The 17,445-nt window shown below is 44.6% G+C and overlaps 1 protein-coding gene across 1 annotated transcript in view; it reads right to left on the bottom strand.

The window, feature by feature from the left end:
* The window catches only part of LOC141167323 (zinc metalloproteinase-disintegrin-like berythractivase), a 139,450-nt gene that overhangs the window by 121,570 nt on the left and 435 nt on the right, over nt 1-17,445 (bottom strand). The window contains exons 2-6 of the mRNA XM_073654746.1: nt 16,782-16,864; nt 16,119-16,195; nt 12,272-12,350; nt 2,422-2,498; nt 852-1,029 (exon numbers count right to left, since the gene is read on the bottom strand). Of these exons, the coding sequence (XP_073510847.1) occupies nt 852-1,029; nt 2,422-2,498; nt 12,272-12,350; nt 16,119-16,195; nt 16,782-16,864 (494 nt within the window). The remainder of the gene's footprint in view (nt 1-851; nt 1,030-2,421; nt 2,499-12,271; nt 12,351-16,118; nt 16,196-16,781; nt 16,865-17,445) is intronic.

The raw sequence follows: 17,445 nt of genomic DNA, 5'->3' as shown, positions 1-17,445 counted from the left end.
CAGATCACTCCTGGCAGCTCTCAGACTCCTCCTCTCCCCACAAGCTCCACCCTCTATCCCACCATACATTGTACCATGCAGGTAAAGTTAAAGCTGAATACTTTTAAACTATCTAAATGAACAACTGTCTTTGCAGCCCCTAACAACCAATTACATAACAGCTTTCTTTTTATATTTTTCTCTGGTAAAATGAAAGCTGGGCTGTGATTGGTTGCTTTCTCTGTTAGATGGTTTCATTAATCTGTCCTATTATTTCTGCTTTATATAAGAGAGGAGTGATACAGCAGGTGAGACTAGCTGCATCACATAGGATATACTGAGACTGTTGTATATATCAGATAGGATATACTGATATTGCTGTATACATCACATGGAATACAATGCGACTGCTGTATAAACATCTCATTAGAGACACCAAGACTGCCATATACATAACATAGGATATAACAAGACTGCTGTATATACATCACATAAGATACAATGAGACTACTGTATACATCACAAAGGATACACTGAGACTTCTGTTTACATCACATGGGATATACTGAGAATGATGTATACATCACATAGGATACACTGACACTGCTGTATGCATCACATAGGATACATTGACAGTGATGTATGCATCACAGAGGATACACTGACACAGCTGTATGCATCACATAGGATACACTGAGACTGCTCTATATACATCATATAGGAGACACCAAGACTGCTGTATATACATCACATAAGATACAGTGGGTCAACTGTATACATCACATAGGATACACTGAGACTCTGCTGGCTACATCACATAGGATATACTGAGACACATAGGGTAGTAGAGGAGACTAAACGAATAATGTCACCTCATCAGCTGAAGCCCGGAATGATGTAGTGGACGGTGGTTTCTGTTCTGTAGAGTTGCCACTGACACCGCAGCCTGTCATGGGCAGTTCCACTTTGTCATATACTGCGTGCTCTTCACTTTCTGTGAACATCAGCGGTTCAATGAAAAACCTCTGCTGCTGTGTCTGGATAAGACCACTGGGAGATGATGAACAATATGGAAAATCACATAAACATGTCTGCTTCAGTTTATTAGAGATAAATATTACAGAGAGGATATGTACATAAAAGGTAGATAAATAGACAGTTTGTAATGCCTGTGTAATCTATCTACTTATCTATAGGTCTAAAGATGTAGGCAGTACTCCAAAAGTGGCATTATGAAAAAAAGTGCAAAAGTTTATTAGCCTGTGTGAAAAGGGCAATGTTGCTGCTCAAAAATACAGATCCTTTTTCAAGGCTTGAGAAAGGCTCTGTGTTTTTTACTTGAAAGGAAGCCTTGTTCATACGGGCTAATAAACGTTTGCACTGTTTCGCATAATACAACTTTTGGAGTCCTACATTTTTGTACCTTTAGATACATAGGTAGATAGATTACACTTTACACCTATAGGAGCTTTTATGGCATGACATTCTAGATTCATAGGAATTAATATCGAGTCAGTCCCCCCTTTTTCAGCTATATCAGCTCCCACTCTTCTGAGAAAGTTTTTTTACAATATTTTGGAGGTTTCTGTGGGAATTTTTGTCTGTTTATTCAGAAGAGCATTTGTGAGGTCAGACACTGATGTTGGAGGAGAGGACAGGCTCACAATCTTCATTCTAGTTCATACCAAAAGTGTTGGATGGGGTTGGAGTCAGTGATCCGTGCAGCAGTTCATGTTCTTCTACACCAAACTCCCCCAACTGTGTCTATATGGATCTCGCTTGGTGCAATGGGGCACAGTCATGGGGAACAGAAAATTCCTCAAACTTGTCCCACAAAATAGGAAGCTCCAATTGTCCAAATGTCTTGTATGCTGAAGTATGTAGACCTCCTTTTATTGGAACTACAGTGTCTAGGACAATCCCTGAAGACCAACCCCATAGCAAAATCCCCCCTCCATCAATGCAATCAGGCACGTAACGTTCTCCTGGCATTTGCCAAACCAAGACTTGCTCATCTGATGTCAGATAGAGATGTGTAATTCATCACTCCACAGAACACGTTTCCACGTGTTTTATATTATTCCACCTGATGTTGGCATTGTGCTTGGTGATGTAAGGCTTGCAGATGTTCAGACATGGAAACCCATGCAATAAAGCTCCTAATTAACAGTTTGTGCTGAGGATAACACCAGAGGAGGTTTGGACTCTGCACATATAGTCAGGAGAGCATTGGTCACTTCTGCCCTCTGCTCCTCAGCACTCGGTGACCCCACTCTGTAACTTTATGTGGTCAGTAAAGTCAAACAGCATGGTGGGGGTGGCCGGATGTTATACACGGGGGGGCAATGGGAATGAATGACCAACCTGATTCATTGATTGAGACGTTTGTACCAATACTTTTGTCCATATAGTGTAGATAGATAAATTAGATGAGATAAATACCTTAACCCGTTACATGTACTGAGGATGACCATTGAGTCGTTCTCATGCTTTACATACCCCTGGTAGTTGCAGTGATCCTAGAGAGATATATATAAATATATTTTTAGAAATATATATATAAATATATGTATATACGGTAAATATATGTATGTACAGTAAATATATTTATTTTACTCACTTATATACCACCATTAATTCCACAGCACTTCACAGACATTATCAGCACTGTGCCCATTGGGGCTCACAATCTACATTCCCTATCACTATGTCTTTGGAGTGTGTGAGGAAACCAGAGAACCTGGAGGAAACCCACACAAACACGGGGAGAACATACAAACTCCTTGCAGATGTTGTCCTTGGTGGGATTTGAACCCAGGACCCCAGTGCTGCAAGGCTGCAGTGCTAACCACTGAGCCACCATGCTGGCCAGTATATATACAGTGGCATGTAAAAGTTTGGGCACCCCTGGTAAAAGTTACTGTTACTGTTATCAGGATATATATATAAGTGATACATATATACCAACATGGGGCCCAGGATAAGGGACATATATTGCAGGATGGGGAACATATATACCAGGATGTGCCCTGGATGGGGGACATCTACAGGTGCATCTCACAAAATTAGAATATCATCAAAAAGTTAATTTATTTCAGTTCTTCAATACAAAAAGTAAAACTCCTATATTATATAGAGTCATTACAAACAGAGTGATCTATTTCAAGTGTTTATTTCTGTTAATGTTGATGATTATGGCTTACAGCCAATGAAAACACAAGAGTCATTATCTCAGTAAATTAGAATACTTTATAAAAACAGCTTGGAAAATGTTTTTAAAATCCGAAATGTCCTAGTGAAATGTATGTTCAGTAAATGCACTCAATACTTGGTCGAGGCTCCTTTTGCATCAATTACTGCATCAATGCGGCAATGTGTCATGGAGGAGATCAGCCTGTGGCACTGCTGAGGTGTTATGGAAGCCCAGGTTGCTTTGATAGCCGCCTTCAGCTCGTCTGCATTGTTGGGTCTGGTGTCTCTCATCTTCCTCTTGACAATACCCCATAGATTCTCTATAATAGATTCTCTATGGGGTTAAGGTCAGGCGACTTTGCTGGACAATTAAGCACAGTGATACTGTTGTGTGTAAACCAGGTATTGGTACTTTTGGCAGTGTGGACAGGGGCCAAGTCCTGCTGGAGAATGAAATTTCCATCTTCAACAAGCTTGTCGGCAGAGGGAAGCATGAAGTGCTCTAAAATTTCCTGGTAGACGGCTGCACTTTGGTCTTGATGAAACACAGTGGACCTACACCAGCAGATGACATGGCTCCCCAAACCATCCCTGATTGTGGAGACTTCACACTAGACCTCCAGCAGCTTGGATTGTGGCCTCTCCACTCTTCCTCCAGACTCTGGGACCTGGATTTCCAAATGAAAATTGGAACTCTGGGACCTAGTGGAGTGTGTCAATTACTGCCTTTTGGACATCTGTCAAGTCAGCAGTGTTCCCCATGATTGTGGAGCCTACTGAAACAAACTAAGGGACCTTTTTTAACGCTTAAGAAGCCTTTGCAGGTGTTTTTGTTAATTATTTTAATTTACTGAGATAATGACCTTTGTGTTTTCATTGGCTGTAAGCCATAATCATCAACATTAACAGAAATAAACACTTGAAATAGATCACTCTGTGTGTAATGACTCTATATAATATATGAGTTTCACTTTTTGTACTGAAGAACTGAAATAAATTAACTTTTTGATGATATTCTAATTTTGGGAGATGCACCTGTATATACCAGGATGTAGAAAATATATACCAGGATGGGGCCCAGGATGGGCACTTAGTAAACACTGCTTTTGATCAAAAAAAGCGTAAAAGCCATCCCACCAGCGTCAAGGTGTACCCAATCAGTACCTTATGTTATTTATATGCACTATTGCTTTTTACTTATTTAGTTACAGCAGGATATACTCTGTATGTCTATATTAGGTTTTGTCTGTTTAATGGCCAGTGTGAACATGCTTCTATACGCAGTATGCATAAGGTACATGGCTACCGCCATTTGAAAATGTGGATCCAAAGTTGTGCTGATGTAAAGTAGACATGTGGGAAATGTTGTTTATTAACTATTTTGTGTGACATATCTCTCTGATTTAAGGGAATGAAAATTCAAAGGGTGAAAATTGCGACATTTTCTAAATTTTCGCCAAATTTCCGATTTTTTCACAAATAAACGCAAGTCGTATCAAATAAATTTTACCAGTATCATGAAGTACAATTTGTCATGAAAAAACAATCTCAGAATCAGTGGGATCCGTTGAAGCGTTCCAGAGTTATTACCTCAAAGTGACAGTGATCAGAATTGTAAAAATTAGCCTGGTCATTAACGTGCAAACCACCTTCAGGTGTAAAGGGGATAAAGAAGCCCTCCTCCTCCTCCTCCTCCCATCAAAGTTTTTATCCTCTTAATATATTGCAGTCATCCTATTATACAGTACTGTGTACTTACAATTGCTCATTTTGCTTTTATACCCAGATAATTCTTCTCTTTTCTCTGCTCTATGTAGAAACAAGAAGTCTCCTGTCCCTGCATGAGTCATCCCCTCTTCAGCTCCTGACCCAGCTGCTTCCTCCTCCCCCCTGCCAGGGACTTTTGCAGTGACTCATGACTCATGCAAGGAAAAGAGACCTCCTGTTTCTACATAGAGCTTAGAAGAATTCAGTAAGTCTGTTTTTAATCATGTAATATCATAAACCTAATGTAAAAGAGAAGAATTAACTTCAATGAGCAATTGTAAGTACACAGTGCTATATACTATGATGAATGCAATATATTAAGAGGAGTAAAAATTTGATGGGAGGGCTTCTTTAATCACTTAAAGGGAAACTGTCAGCAGTCTGTTTTAAATGTAACCTGAGAGCACTATGATGTAGGGACTGAGACCCTGATTACAGTTATGTGTCACTTACTAGGCTGCGTTTTGCTGTTTCAATAAAATACAGGACTAAGTGTCTCATGCCTCCTGGTCCAAGCACACACCCACCAGTGATTAGCAGCTTTCTATCAATAAACATTGGAAAGCTGCCGATCCATGGTGGGAGCGAGGTTATACAGAGCTCCGCGTTCTGAGCTTTGCTAGATCTGCAGCAAAGAAAACTGTGATTCTGTCATAACTGCTGTACCCAGTAAACTAAGTGACACATTGCTGGAATCAGGGTCTCTGTCCCTATATCATGCTGCTCTCAGATTAGATAGCAAAAACCTGCTGACAGATTACCTTTAAAATATTTCAGATTTAAGCTTACCATTTTAAGAAAAAGTCACAACAGAATCTGAATTTAAAACATTTAGTCAATGCTGACGGTGTAGCTACAGTACATGTAAAACAACCCAGTACCGGTATGTGAACAGAGAATAAAAAAAACACGAAAGATGATGTGACATACATAGGGAAAGAAGTGATGGAAGACGGTATATCAAGCTGAATAAGAAACAAGGTGACTATAATGTCAATCCACTTAGATAAGCAGGCCGTGCTGGTCAATCTACCATTGGCCGTGATCCATCCCAATTTATATTGTTACTATATCTAACAGGACTGAGACGGTTTTCGAGCTCTCAGTTATGGCTTTAGAAGGCAAAAATATAAAGTAGATTCATTTTTGGTATTAGAGCATTAACAAGGGCTTGTTCAGGCTTTTTAATAAAGTTAATTCTAGTGACATAAAATAACAGTAGCTGATATGTATGGATGCAGAATCTGCAAATATCTCCACCATTTATCTTACATGGTCCTCTCCAGGCCAATTGCTCATTTTGCTTTTATACTCAGCTAATTCTTCTCTATTCTCTGCTCTATGTAGAAACAGGAATGCTCCTATCTTACATCGTCCCCTCCAGGTCACATTTATGAAAACATAATGAAGATGCTCATGGATATATGTGTAATGTGACTGAAGGCGGTAGCCATGGCTGAGCTGCTGCAGGGTCTCGGCCACACGGACATGGCTGCCTCCACCTTTGAATTGAGTTCCAGCTCCTGGGCCACCATTGTTCTCAATCCACCGGGCCACCGTTCTTCCTCCAGCTGCGCCATGCTTACCTTCCATTCGGCTCGACTAGACCCTCCACAGAGGGCAATACCGTAGAAACGGCCATCTTGCTCGATGGGGAAACCATAGCGCTCCATAACTTCCTGCTTCTGCTTCTCCTTACTAACAATGGCGCCAGCCCGCACTGCCATGGGTATGCCTTTCCACAGCGCCTCCTCTCCTAGGGTGGAGGCACTTCCGGTTCACCTGCCCGTTTCTTGGAAGTCTCTGCCCGTTCTACCTTAACTCACTGCAATGGGTGTAGTTTCTTTTTCTTTCACCGAGCCCACTGGGGGTGGGCACTGCTCACTACAGGCCAACCTCTCCAGACAGGTTCCCAGGCTGGGCCTAGCTACGGTCACCATCTTTCTTTTTACAGGAACCTTCCCTGCATTCATCCAGTTTTCTTGATAAATAATTCTATCCTGAAGACTACGCCAAATATAAAGTGACTGAAGGTGGTAGCCATTGCTAAGCCGCTGCTCTATATTGCCCTGGCACTTTACAGGAAAATTGTGTCCTAGTCCCAATGTGCTATCGTGTGTAGGGTGGATCACACTCATTTGTATGCCACAAGCCTTCGAATTCTCCAGGTGTCCATCTTCAGGAGCCACCGCACATAGATCAATGGACATGGACATTAGAATTTGCTTCAACAGCCAAAAGTTTACTGGACAGTTCAAGTTCATCAGATTGCAACACACAGTATTGGGCCCCACACTTCCCATTCTTTAATTCCTTAACACAGCCTGCCCTCAGCATTGGTATCCGTTCCTCCTGAACTATCCCCACATTCACTGGCTCTCTCAGCCCCTTGGATTTTCCATCCAGTCCCACAGTCCACCCGGGTTCCTTTACCTTTCCTGTTCGTGGTTCCACGTCCATCTTCCCCTGTACGCCAGGGGATAAGGTACTCTCCATAGTACCTATGCCAAGCTCTGAGCTCAGGAATATCCGAAAGAGATTCTAGTAAGCCCTCCCATTGCCATGAACGATAGCAGCCCACTGCACTTGAACTTGACTTTGGTTACTGTACTTCCCTATCTGAGTCTCTACCAGGAAACAATTCCTTTTTACTGGGACTTCCCCTTCCCATTATGCGTTTGTCCCAACTTTTAACTATGTCTGTCCCTACAGTATGTAGCTGGCAGAACTTCCCTAAACATTATGCACTAAATATATTACACCTATAATGCTTATCCTATAGTTACTCTCTCATAACAGTACGTACTAAGTCTATTGCCCTGATCATATGTCCTAGATCTTAATCTATATATATACCCTATCCTGTACACTGCCATATCATAGTCTATTTACAATGTACACTAAAACTACAGTATCTAGTTCACATTCCACATAACACATTATATGTATAAAACGCATGACATTATATACAGTACATGACGTGATTGGTGTCTTCAGGGGTAGGAACGTGACAGTACAGTGTGATGTGCCCAGGGGATGGGGGTGACTCGGCGCCCGAGCCTTGTTGTTGGTTTTAGGGGATGCCGCGGTGGCCGACTCCCGGGCCCGTACCCTGGGATCACTCTTAAAAGCAAGGAATAATGGGGGAAAAGGTGTACGGGAAAGGGGAAAGTTCGTGATGCCACCCGTGGTATCTGGTGAAGATCACCAGCGCTGCTACAGTCCTCTGAGGCCGGTGGTCCGGCAGCTTAGTTGGTGCGGCTCCCCACAGGTGGAGCGGGGCCTCAGGGCAGCGTAGGAGAAGGTATGCAGGACAGAGGGGACCCAGCCGGGTCAGAAGAATAGGCACACAACAAGACAGTTCACTTCTGTACCTTTACTGGTGGTGTTTCAGGCACGATCCAGGGCACTGTAGGGTGAAGGGTGCATATCAGGACTCTCCCCAGTGAGCGGGTGTGGGGCCTCCTGTTTCTTGTTTTTTCCTGATAAGTTTATGACCTGCCTGGAGCTAGGCCTAACTTGGTCTCTGTCTTGCACCGGCTGACCTGGTGGTAGGGCCTTCTGTTGGAGATCACACTCCCTGGTCTCTTAGGCCTCTGTGATTCCTGACCCTGGTATAACAGTCAGCTTTTGGTGTTCCTGGTACATGTAGTTCGCCAGGGGTTCCGGTTATTTCTGCTGGTCCTAGAGATCCTTGCAGACACGGACCCGGTGTCCGGTATATGGTCTTGGGGTGAGCTGGCTAAGCTCCTCTGCCCCCTATGTAGCTCGCTTACTCCACTTGCCTTCGGTCGCGCTCGGGGCCCTCACTAGGCTTCACACTGGCAGTAGGCCTCTCTACTCTTCACCGCTCTTATGGCGTCGGCACGCCTTAGGCTCACTAACCTGAGCTCAATGAGTCTGTGCTGGACTGACAACCTCTCTGGCTGCAGCAGAGTGACTTTAGACTGTGTCTCCAGGCTGTAGATTCCAGACTTAGACTGTAACTGAACTCCTTACAGACTTGACTTCAGACCAGACTGAACTGCCTAGCTCCACCTTCCCTTTTTATATCCCTATCTGGGCTCCCTTTGGTGGTCTGAGGTGGAAGGTGGAGGTGTGTGTATGCTGTGAGGGCCTCTTGTGGAGGAATCCGTCCATGCACCCCTCTAGGATCTGTGGCACCAATGCACAGCAGGGCGCCACAAGTGCACCACTCTTACAGCAATCTACTAGGAACCAGGTAGCGCCTAAGTAGGACTTTCCAACCAGCCTCTAGTAAGGACATATTGATGGACATTTTTGATGTCGTTAGAGCCATTTGTGTCAAGTCTGATGTTTCCCGGGTTCTACTTGTGTCTCCCTCACATTTTAACATATTTTGTAACTTTTCTCGGGATGGAAATAAGTCATTGTACAGAGAGGAAAAAACTCCTCTGCTATTTCTAAATTTGATGCATTTCTGGAGTGGAACAGTCGGAGGAAAAGTATAATAGAAACACGTGCACCACTTTTTCACCCACTCCTGGTTTTGGCTTACAAATACTGATGTAAAATACTGATCAAATGCTGAATGTGTGAACATGGCCATAGGAAGAGCAAGGGAGAAAGGGTGGAGGGTCTTTTCTTAGAGACAGTCAGTAGATGGATATCCAAAGAGAAATCAGAACAAGTCCTTCCCTCAACATCAACCCATTATGGAGCAGAGGTACCCTTGTGGATCTGCGAGAGAGATATTCTTATTTACAGCTATGCTTCATTCAGATGGTCAAGTTTGTTTGCATACAAGAAAAAATGGACCATCTTTGTGCTGGATCCAATTTTCAGCCATTTTTCTTCTGTAGATCCTTTAATTACCCTTCTTGTGACACAAAGATGGCATCCTTGTGTTGACTGTTTTTTTCAAGAAAAGAATCACTTGAATGGGAAAGTTTGATCTGTGACTCGGTTAAAAAGTGGACATATTTGGTTTTTTTTTATGGACACTTGGTCTGAAAAAAAACATGGATATGTGAACAGCCCCATAGACTATAATGGTTAACCCCTTCACCCCCAGGCCATTTTCCATTTTTGCGCTTTCATTTTTTGCTCCCCTTCTTCCCAGAGCCATAACTTTTTTATTTTTCTGTCAATATAGCCGTGTGAGGGCTTATTTTTTGCAGGACAAGTTGTACTTTTGACACCATTGGCTTTAACAAATAGTATACAAGAAAACGAGAAAAAAATTCCAAGTGCGATGAAATTGCAAAAAAAGTGCAATTCCACAATTTTTTTTTATACCACATTCACTAAATGCTACAATGCTAAAACTGACCGGCCATTATGATTCTCCAGGTCATTACGAGTTCGTAAATACCAAACACGTATAGTTTCTTTTTTATTTAAGTGGTGAAAAAAATCCAAAGTTTGTTAAAGAAAAGAAAAGTCATTTTCCAAGAACCGTAGCTTCTCAATTTTTCGGGGCCGGGTGAGGGCTTAATTTTTGCTGACGTTTTTATTAATACCATTTTGGGGTAGATACGATGTTTTGATCGGGTGTTATTGCATTTAATTGCAATATTGTGGCGACCAAAAAGACGTAATTCTGGCGTCTTGATTTTTTTTCTCATTTTTTTTCTGGTTACACCGTTTACCGAGCGGATTAATTATTTTTATATATTGATAGATCCGGCGATTCTGAAAGCGGAGATATCAAATATGTGTATATTTGATTTTTTTATTGTTTTATTTTGAATGGGTCGAAAGGTTGAAAGGTGATTTGACCTGTTATATTTTTTTATATTTTTAAAAAACTTTTTTTTTTTACTTTTGGGAGAGTCTCTATGGGAGACTAGATCTGACTGCCTGTGTTACACATAGCGGGGTTTCATCCCTGCTGTATGTAGCAGAATTGCTCACTTGCTATGAGCGCCCCTGGCAAGTACAACCACAGGGGTCTCCTGCAGACCCCAGGTTGTCATGCCAAACCATTGGCGAAACACGGTTATGTGACACGGGCGCCGAAGGGCGGGACTTAAGACGTCCTTCAGGCGTGGTGATGTTAAATGTCGCTATAAGAGATTGACAGCGGCATTTAACATGTTAACAGATGTGGGTGGATCGCGGTTCCACCCGTGGCTGTTAGGGGCACATAACAGCTGATCAGATCGGAAAGGTGAGGGCTCATCACCAGAGCCCAAGCTGAAGAGAGAGACACGACATGTGTCGTACATATACGGCATTTGTCAGAAAGGGGTTAAAGGGAGCATATTTTATGTAAAAACGGGCATTACCAGTGTGGTATGTAATGGCCACTCTCTGCTCTCCTGATCTCACTGCAGAGCTGTGTGTGATTATACCTGACACATTTGCAGGTTCCTCTCAGCTTCAGCTTCTATTTCACAGGCAGACAGTGTTGCAAGCAATACAGCAGAGCTGTGAGAGCTGCAGCAAATGTGTTTGTAAGGAGACCAAGTTTAGTTCTACTGTTCTGTGTTAGTAATATGTTTCACACTGGCAACGCCCTCTTATTTAAAATAAGCTTTGGAGGCGGACTCTCAGGCAGATCTATGTCCGGCCCATAGTCTGGAATAGCTTATTTACATATAAGAAAAATGCGGATTTATCTGCAATAAAACATCAGATCGCAGACAAGAAATCATTTCATTCAGCTTCCTATTACTTTCATGCCCATATAGACGGCTTAGGAGGATTGACCCTACTTACAGATTCCCTTTAGGGTTGATCCTACTGACAAATTCCCTTTATTCCATGAAAAACCCATAAAAAAAATGGAAAATGAATGTGTAAATGAGGCCTTAGTGAACATGATTATTAGAAACAAGAATTAGACATCGACAGAAAAACAAAATGTGTTATGACATTCTGTCTTCCACACAGGTATCACTGCTGTCCAAAGTACGCACTGCAAAAAAAATTCCCAATAAACTTGAACATCCACTGGTGGGAGGTAAAAAGGGTTTATCCAGTACCTCACACTTCTGCATTGGGAGGTGAGAGGCACAGCTGACATATTGTCCATTGGTCACTTGCAGGTATTGTGCTACTTGAATTAATAGGCGAGGTGCACGATACATGCTGATCAATGGACACATCTGACACAATTTTCACCTTTCAAAGTGGAAGTAAGAGGTGTTGCTGGATAACCCCTTTAGCTTAAAGTGTATATTCTGAAATAGTAGTAAAAATAGTCTATTAAAAAAGGGGTCAGATAGAAAATGTATGACCAGATTTATGTGCCCTTTTATCTGTGGATTTACATAGGTACAGTAACATCATGTCCACGGGATGATTCACTGTTTAGTTAAAATGAGCTCTGCTACATCTGTAGCTGAAGGCTGGTGACTTACTGTACCTGCTGCTCAGGACGGCTGGTGACCAGAGTGCCGTCCTCCAGATAATGGCTTTCTGTGTAATTCTCTGCAAACAGACCCCTGCAGAAACAAAGAGAAGTTAGTAAGTAATATACTGTATATCATGATGTCATTGGAAATCTGCACTATGGCGTCTTGTTATAAGCATTGGCGTAACCTGTGGGCCCAATGCAAAATCTCCAGTATCACAGGTATGTAATAGTATAGGTCTTCCAAAGGGATAGATTGGGCCTACTTAGGTTCCAGGGCCCAGGTGCGACTCCAACCCCTGCACCTATTATAGTTAGGTCCTTCGTTATAAGGGACTAGCTATTGAACCCATTCTACGCCCAGGTGGCGAGCATTTTTATTGGTATATGGTCTCCCATGCTGGTATGTGCTGCCCCCCTCCTGTATCAACAAACCGATGTAGAAGAAGAAAGGTGTCTAAATGTCCGCGCTCCTCCGCATGCAATGATGATCTCGTGTCCGATGGATAGATGTAAGAATTTTATTAAATAAAAGTCACATTCATATTTAATAAAATTCTTTCATCTATCCATCGGACACAAGATCATCATTGCATGCGGAGGAGCGCGGACATTTAGACACCTTTCTTCATCTACATCGGTTTGTTGATACATTTTGGAAACCCTGCTAGTGTTGGTGTTATCGGCAGCTCTCCACATTAGCTCTTATATGTGTTGTGCATCATCACAACACGACAAGGTGAGCGTCCTTTTTATTATTCAACCATTGTTTCATTGGGTAACAGCACCATTTGCGCCCCTATTCTATTTTGTTTTATAATACTGCCCCCCTCCTGGTATTTGTGCTGCCCCCATCCTGTCCCCATCAACCTATCCTGGTATGCATGGCACCCCTCACCCCCAATCCTGGTATGCATGGCACCCCTCACCCCCAATCCTGGTATGCATGGCATCCCTCACCCCCAATCCTGGTATGCATGGCACCCCTCATCCCCAATCCTGGGACGCATGGCTCCCTCATACCCAATCCTGGTATGCATGGCATCCCTCACCCCCAATCCTGGTATGCATGGCACCCCTCACCCCCAATCCTGGTATGCATGGCTCCCTCATACCCAATCCTGGTATGCATGACACCCCTCATCCCTCATCCTGCTATGCATGGGCCCTCATCACTATCCTGGTATACATGGTACCCCTTATCTCTATCCTGGTATGCATGGCCCCTCATCCGAATCCTGGTATGCATGGCACCCCTCATCTCCAATCCTGGTATGCATGGCACGCTTCATCCCCAATCCTGGTATGCATGACACCCCTCATCCCCAATCCTGGTATCCATGGTCCCCTCACCCCCCAATCCTGATATGCATGGTCCCCTCACCCCCAATCCTGGTATGCATGGTCCCCTCACCCCCCAATCCTGATATGCATGGTCCCCTCACCCCCAATCCTGGTATGCATGGTCCCCTCACCCCCCAATCCTGGTATGCATGGTCCCCTCACCCCCCAATCCTGGTATGCAAGGGCCCCCCACGCTACCAATCCTGGTATGTGTGGTACCCCTCATCGTGGTATGCATGGCACCCCATTCCTCATCCTGGTATGTATGGCACCCCTCATCCCCCAATCCTGGTATGTATGGCACCCCTCATCCCTATCCTGGTATGTGTGGTACACCCTCATCCCCCAATCTTGGAATGTATGGTACCCCTCATCCCCCAATCTTGGTATGCTGGTACCCCTCATCCTGGTATGCATGGCACCCCATCCCTCATCCTGGTATGCATGGTACCCCGCGTTACTATCCTGGTATGTATGGTACCCCTCATCCTTATCCTGGTATGCATGGTACCCCGCATTCCTATCCTGGTATGCATGGTACCAAGCATTCCTATCCTGGTATGCATGGTTCCAAGCATTCCTATCCTGGTATGTATGGTACCCCTCATCCCTATCCTGGTATGTATGGTACCCCTCATCCCCCAATCCTGGTATGCATGGTACCCCTCTTCCTGGTATGCATGGCACCCCATCCTTCATCCTGATATGCATGGTACCCCGCATTCCTATCATGGTATGCATGGTACCCCGCATTCCTATCCTGGTATGCATCGTACCCCGCATTCTTATCCTGGTATGTATTGCACCCCTCATCCCTATTCTGGTATGCATGGTACCCCTCACCCCCCAATCCTGGTATGTGTGGTCCCCTCACCCCCCAATCCTGGTATGCATGGTCCCCTCATCCCCCAATCCTCATATGCATGGTCCCCTCACCCCCCAATCCTGGTATGCAAGGGCCCCCCACGCTACCAATCCTGGTATGTGTGGTACCCCTCATCGTGGTATGCATGGCACCCCATTCCTCATCCTGGTATGTATGGCACCCCTCATCCCCCAATCCTGGTATGTATGGCACCCCTCATCCCTATCCTGGTATGTGTGGTACACCCTCATCCCCCAATCTTGGAATGTATGGTACCCCTCATCCCCCAATCTTGGTATGCTGGTACCCCTCATCCTGGTATGCATGGCACCCCATCCCTCATCCTGATATGCATGGTACCCCACGTTACTATCCTGGCATGTATGGTACCCCTCATCCTTATCCTGGTATGCATGGTACCCCGCATTCCTATCCTGGTATGCATGGTACCAAGCATTCCTATACTGGTATGCATGGTTCTAAGCATTCCTATCCTGGTATGTATGGTACCCCTCATCCCTATCCTGGTATGTATGGTACCCCTCATCCCCCAATCCTGGTATGCATGGCACCCCATCCCTCATCCTGATATGCATGGTACCCCGCATTCCTATCATGGTATGCAGGGTACCCCGCATTCCTATCCTGGTATGCATCGTACCCTTCATTCTTATCCTGGTATGTATTGCACCCCTCATCCCTATTCTGGTATGCATGGTACCCCTCACCCCCCAATCCTGGTATGTGTGGTCCCCTCACCCCCCAATCCTGGTATGTGTGGTCCCCTCACCCCCCAATCCTGGTATGCATGGTCCCCTCATCCCCCAATCCTGATATGCATGGTCCCCTCATCCCCCAATCCTGATATGTATGGTACCCCCTCATCCCTATCCTGGTATGTGTGGTACCCCCTCATCCCCCAATCCTGGTATGTGTGGTACCCCCTCATCCCCCAATCCTGGTATGTATGGTACCCATCATCCCCCAATCCTGGTATGTGTGGCCCCCTCACCCCCCAATCTTGGTATGTGTGGCCCCCTCACCTCCCAATCCTGGTATGTATGGCCCCCTCACCCCCCAATCCTGGTATGTGTGGCCCCCTCATCCCTTTCACGCTGAACACACATACAAAAAAAATAAACACTTATACTCACGTTTTTTCCCTCTGCTCCAGCGCTGCGACGTCCTGTTCTGCCAGAGCCCGGGGGAGGAGTGCGGCACCGGAGTATGTGCGTGCCCATACCGCGCTGTCCGGCGCCATTTTGCTGAAGACACACTGCAAATGTGTCTACAGTAAAATGGCGCCGGATAGCGCTATGCGCATGCGCCGATCCGACGCCTCACTCCTGCCCCGGTCTACAGCGAAGAGAGGCGCCGCGGCAACGCTCCTCCCGGTCAGGTAAGTATGGCGCCGGAGATCGCGGTATGTGTTCAGTGTCTACTAATACCGCAATCTCCGGCGCCATACATTCCTCTTACCTGTAACGGATCCAAGCGTGCTTCTGACTGGAGCCAGACTGCGCAGGCGTGTCGCGCGTCTATAAAGGTTTCAGACAGAGACATGCATCCCCGCTTATATTATAGATATGTACAATATATACAGTCATCTCACCACCCGCCATATACACAACCCATACTGTGACCACTCACTCTGTCTTCTCAATGTGAATGACCGTGGGTTTCCCACCCAGGAGGATCTCATATTGAAGAATATCTGGATAAATGCTCTGGACAAACAGAGAAAAAACAATATTTCAACTATTCAATAAAGATTTTTTTTTACATTTTTACATATTAGATAAGTCCCTTGAAGACTAATTGATTGCAGGGTGCCCCAATAATGGGAATTAAAGAGATCAGCTATATTCTTCTGGAGAACCAATCAGAAAGAGTTCAATTCACCAGCAGCACCACCGCAGGAGAAATCAGGTACTACATGATTTATATTCAAATCAATAGGACTTTTTTCTCTTCACTCCGACTAATGGAACGCAATGGTAAGGTTGCTTGTCTATATGTATACGGCTAAGTTAACATCTGTGTTGTAACTTCCATTTAAAACAAAAACAATACCACTGCCAGATCCATTGCATTAAGGATACCACCAGCCTGACATTGGATTCCACCCAGATGTCCATAATAAATCAATGCATAAAAATATATTAATAATAATAAAAAAAAAGTAAAAATAATATTCCTTTGAAATATGATGGTATCTACGATGGAGGCTCTGATGAAGATGTGAATGGAGTCTTAGACTCCACGATATGACAATGCTACCCTTGATTAGATGTTTCTTCTAGTGGGAGATACCTGGATGTCTCTCTTGTAGACAATGTGCAACCTCCGAGGAAAGACGACCTCGTATGTCTGTCCTCCTGGTAACTGAGCGAATACTAAAGGAGAAAAACACAAAGACATCAATAAGCAGAAGTAAAGGGGCTGGCATCTGCACCGGGCAAACCTGGGGAGGTGCCATGGTCTATTAGGCTTGGGGGGCAAAATGTGATCTGAACACACATGTGGTGTCACATTGAGGGTGGGTTAGAAAGGGGTCTTTGTCATCAAAGGGCAACATATACCATGAATGGGCACAGATCGATATAGGGGTTTTTAAAATAAGTTAGTGGCGGATTTCAGTAACCTGGAGTGTATGAGGACGGCCTGACTGTACCCTGCTATCTACTGTCAGAATCGCACATCCTATGTTCCTTGGAGAACAGTGGTGCCGGGGCCGTCCGGTTACTGTCTGACCTGAAGACATGGCTACTTTCTTCCTACACCAGCACCACAGACCTGTAATAGGCTGTGTCTGGTACTGCGGCTCAGACCCATTGCAGTGACTGAAGTGTAATAGGGAGGACGCCGCCATGTTTATAATCCCGGACAAACCCTATAAGTCATGTAGACGCTGCAGCAGGTGATCTGGGTGACAGGAGCGGCCGGCACCTGGGATTGCACTTCCTGTACTGCGGCG

This window comes from Phyllobates terribilis, unplaced genomic scaffold (genome assembly GCF_046119375.1).
Source record: "Phyllobates terribilis strain yellow unplaced genomic scaffold, ASM4611937v1 Scaffold_11__3_contigs__length_659146591, whole genome shotgun sequence".
Lineage (NCBI taxonomy): Eukaryota > Metazoa > Chordata > Amphibia > Anura > Dendrobatidae > Phyllobates > Phyllobates terribilis.
Note: the sequence above shows the minus strand (reverse complement) of the source record. Positions and strands in the feature narration are given on the sequence as shown.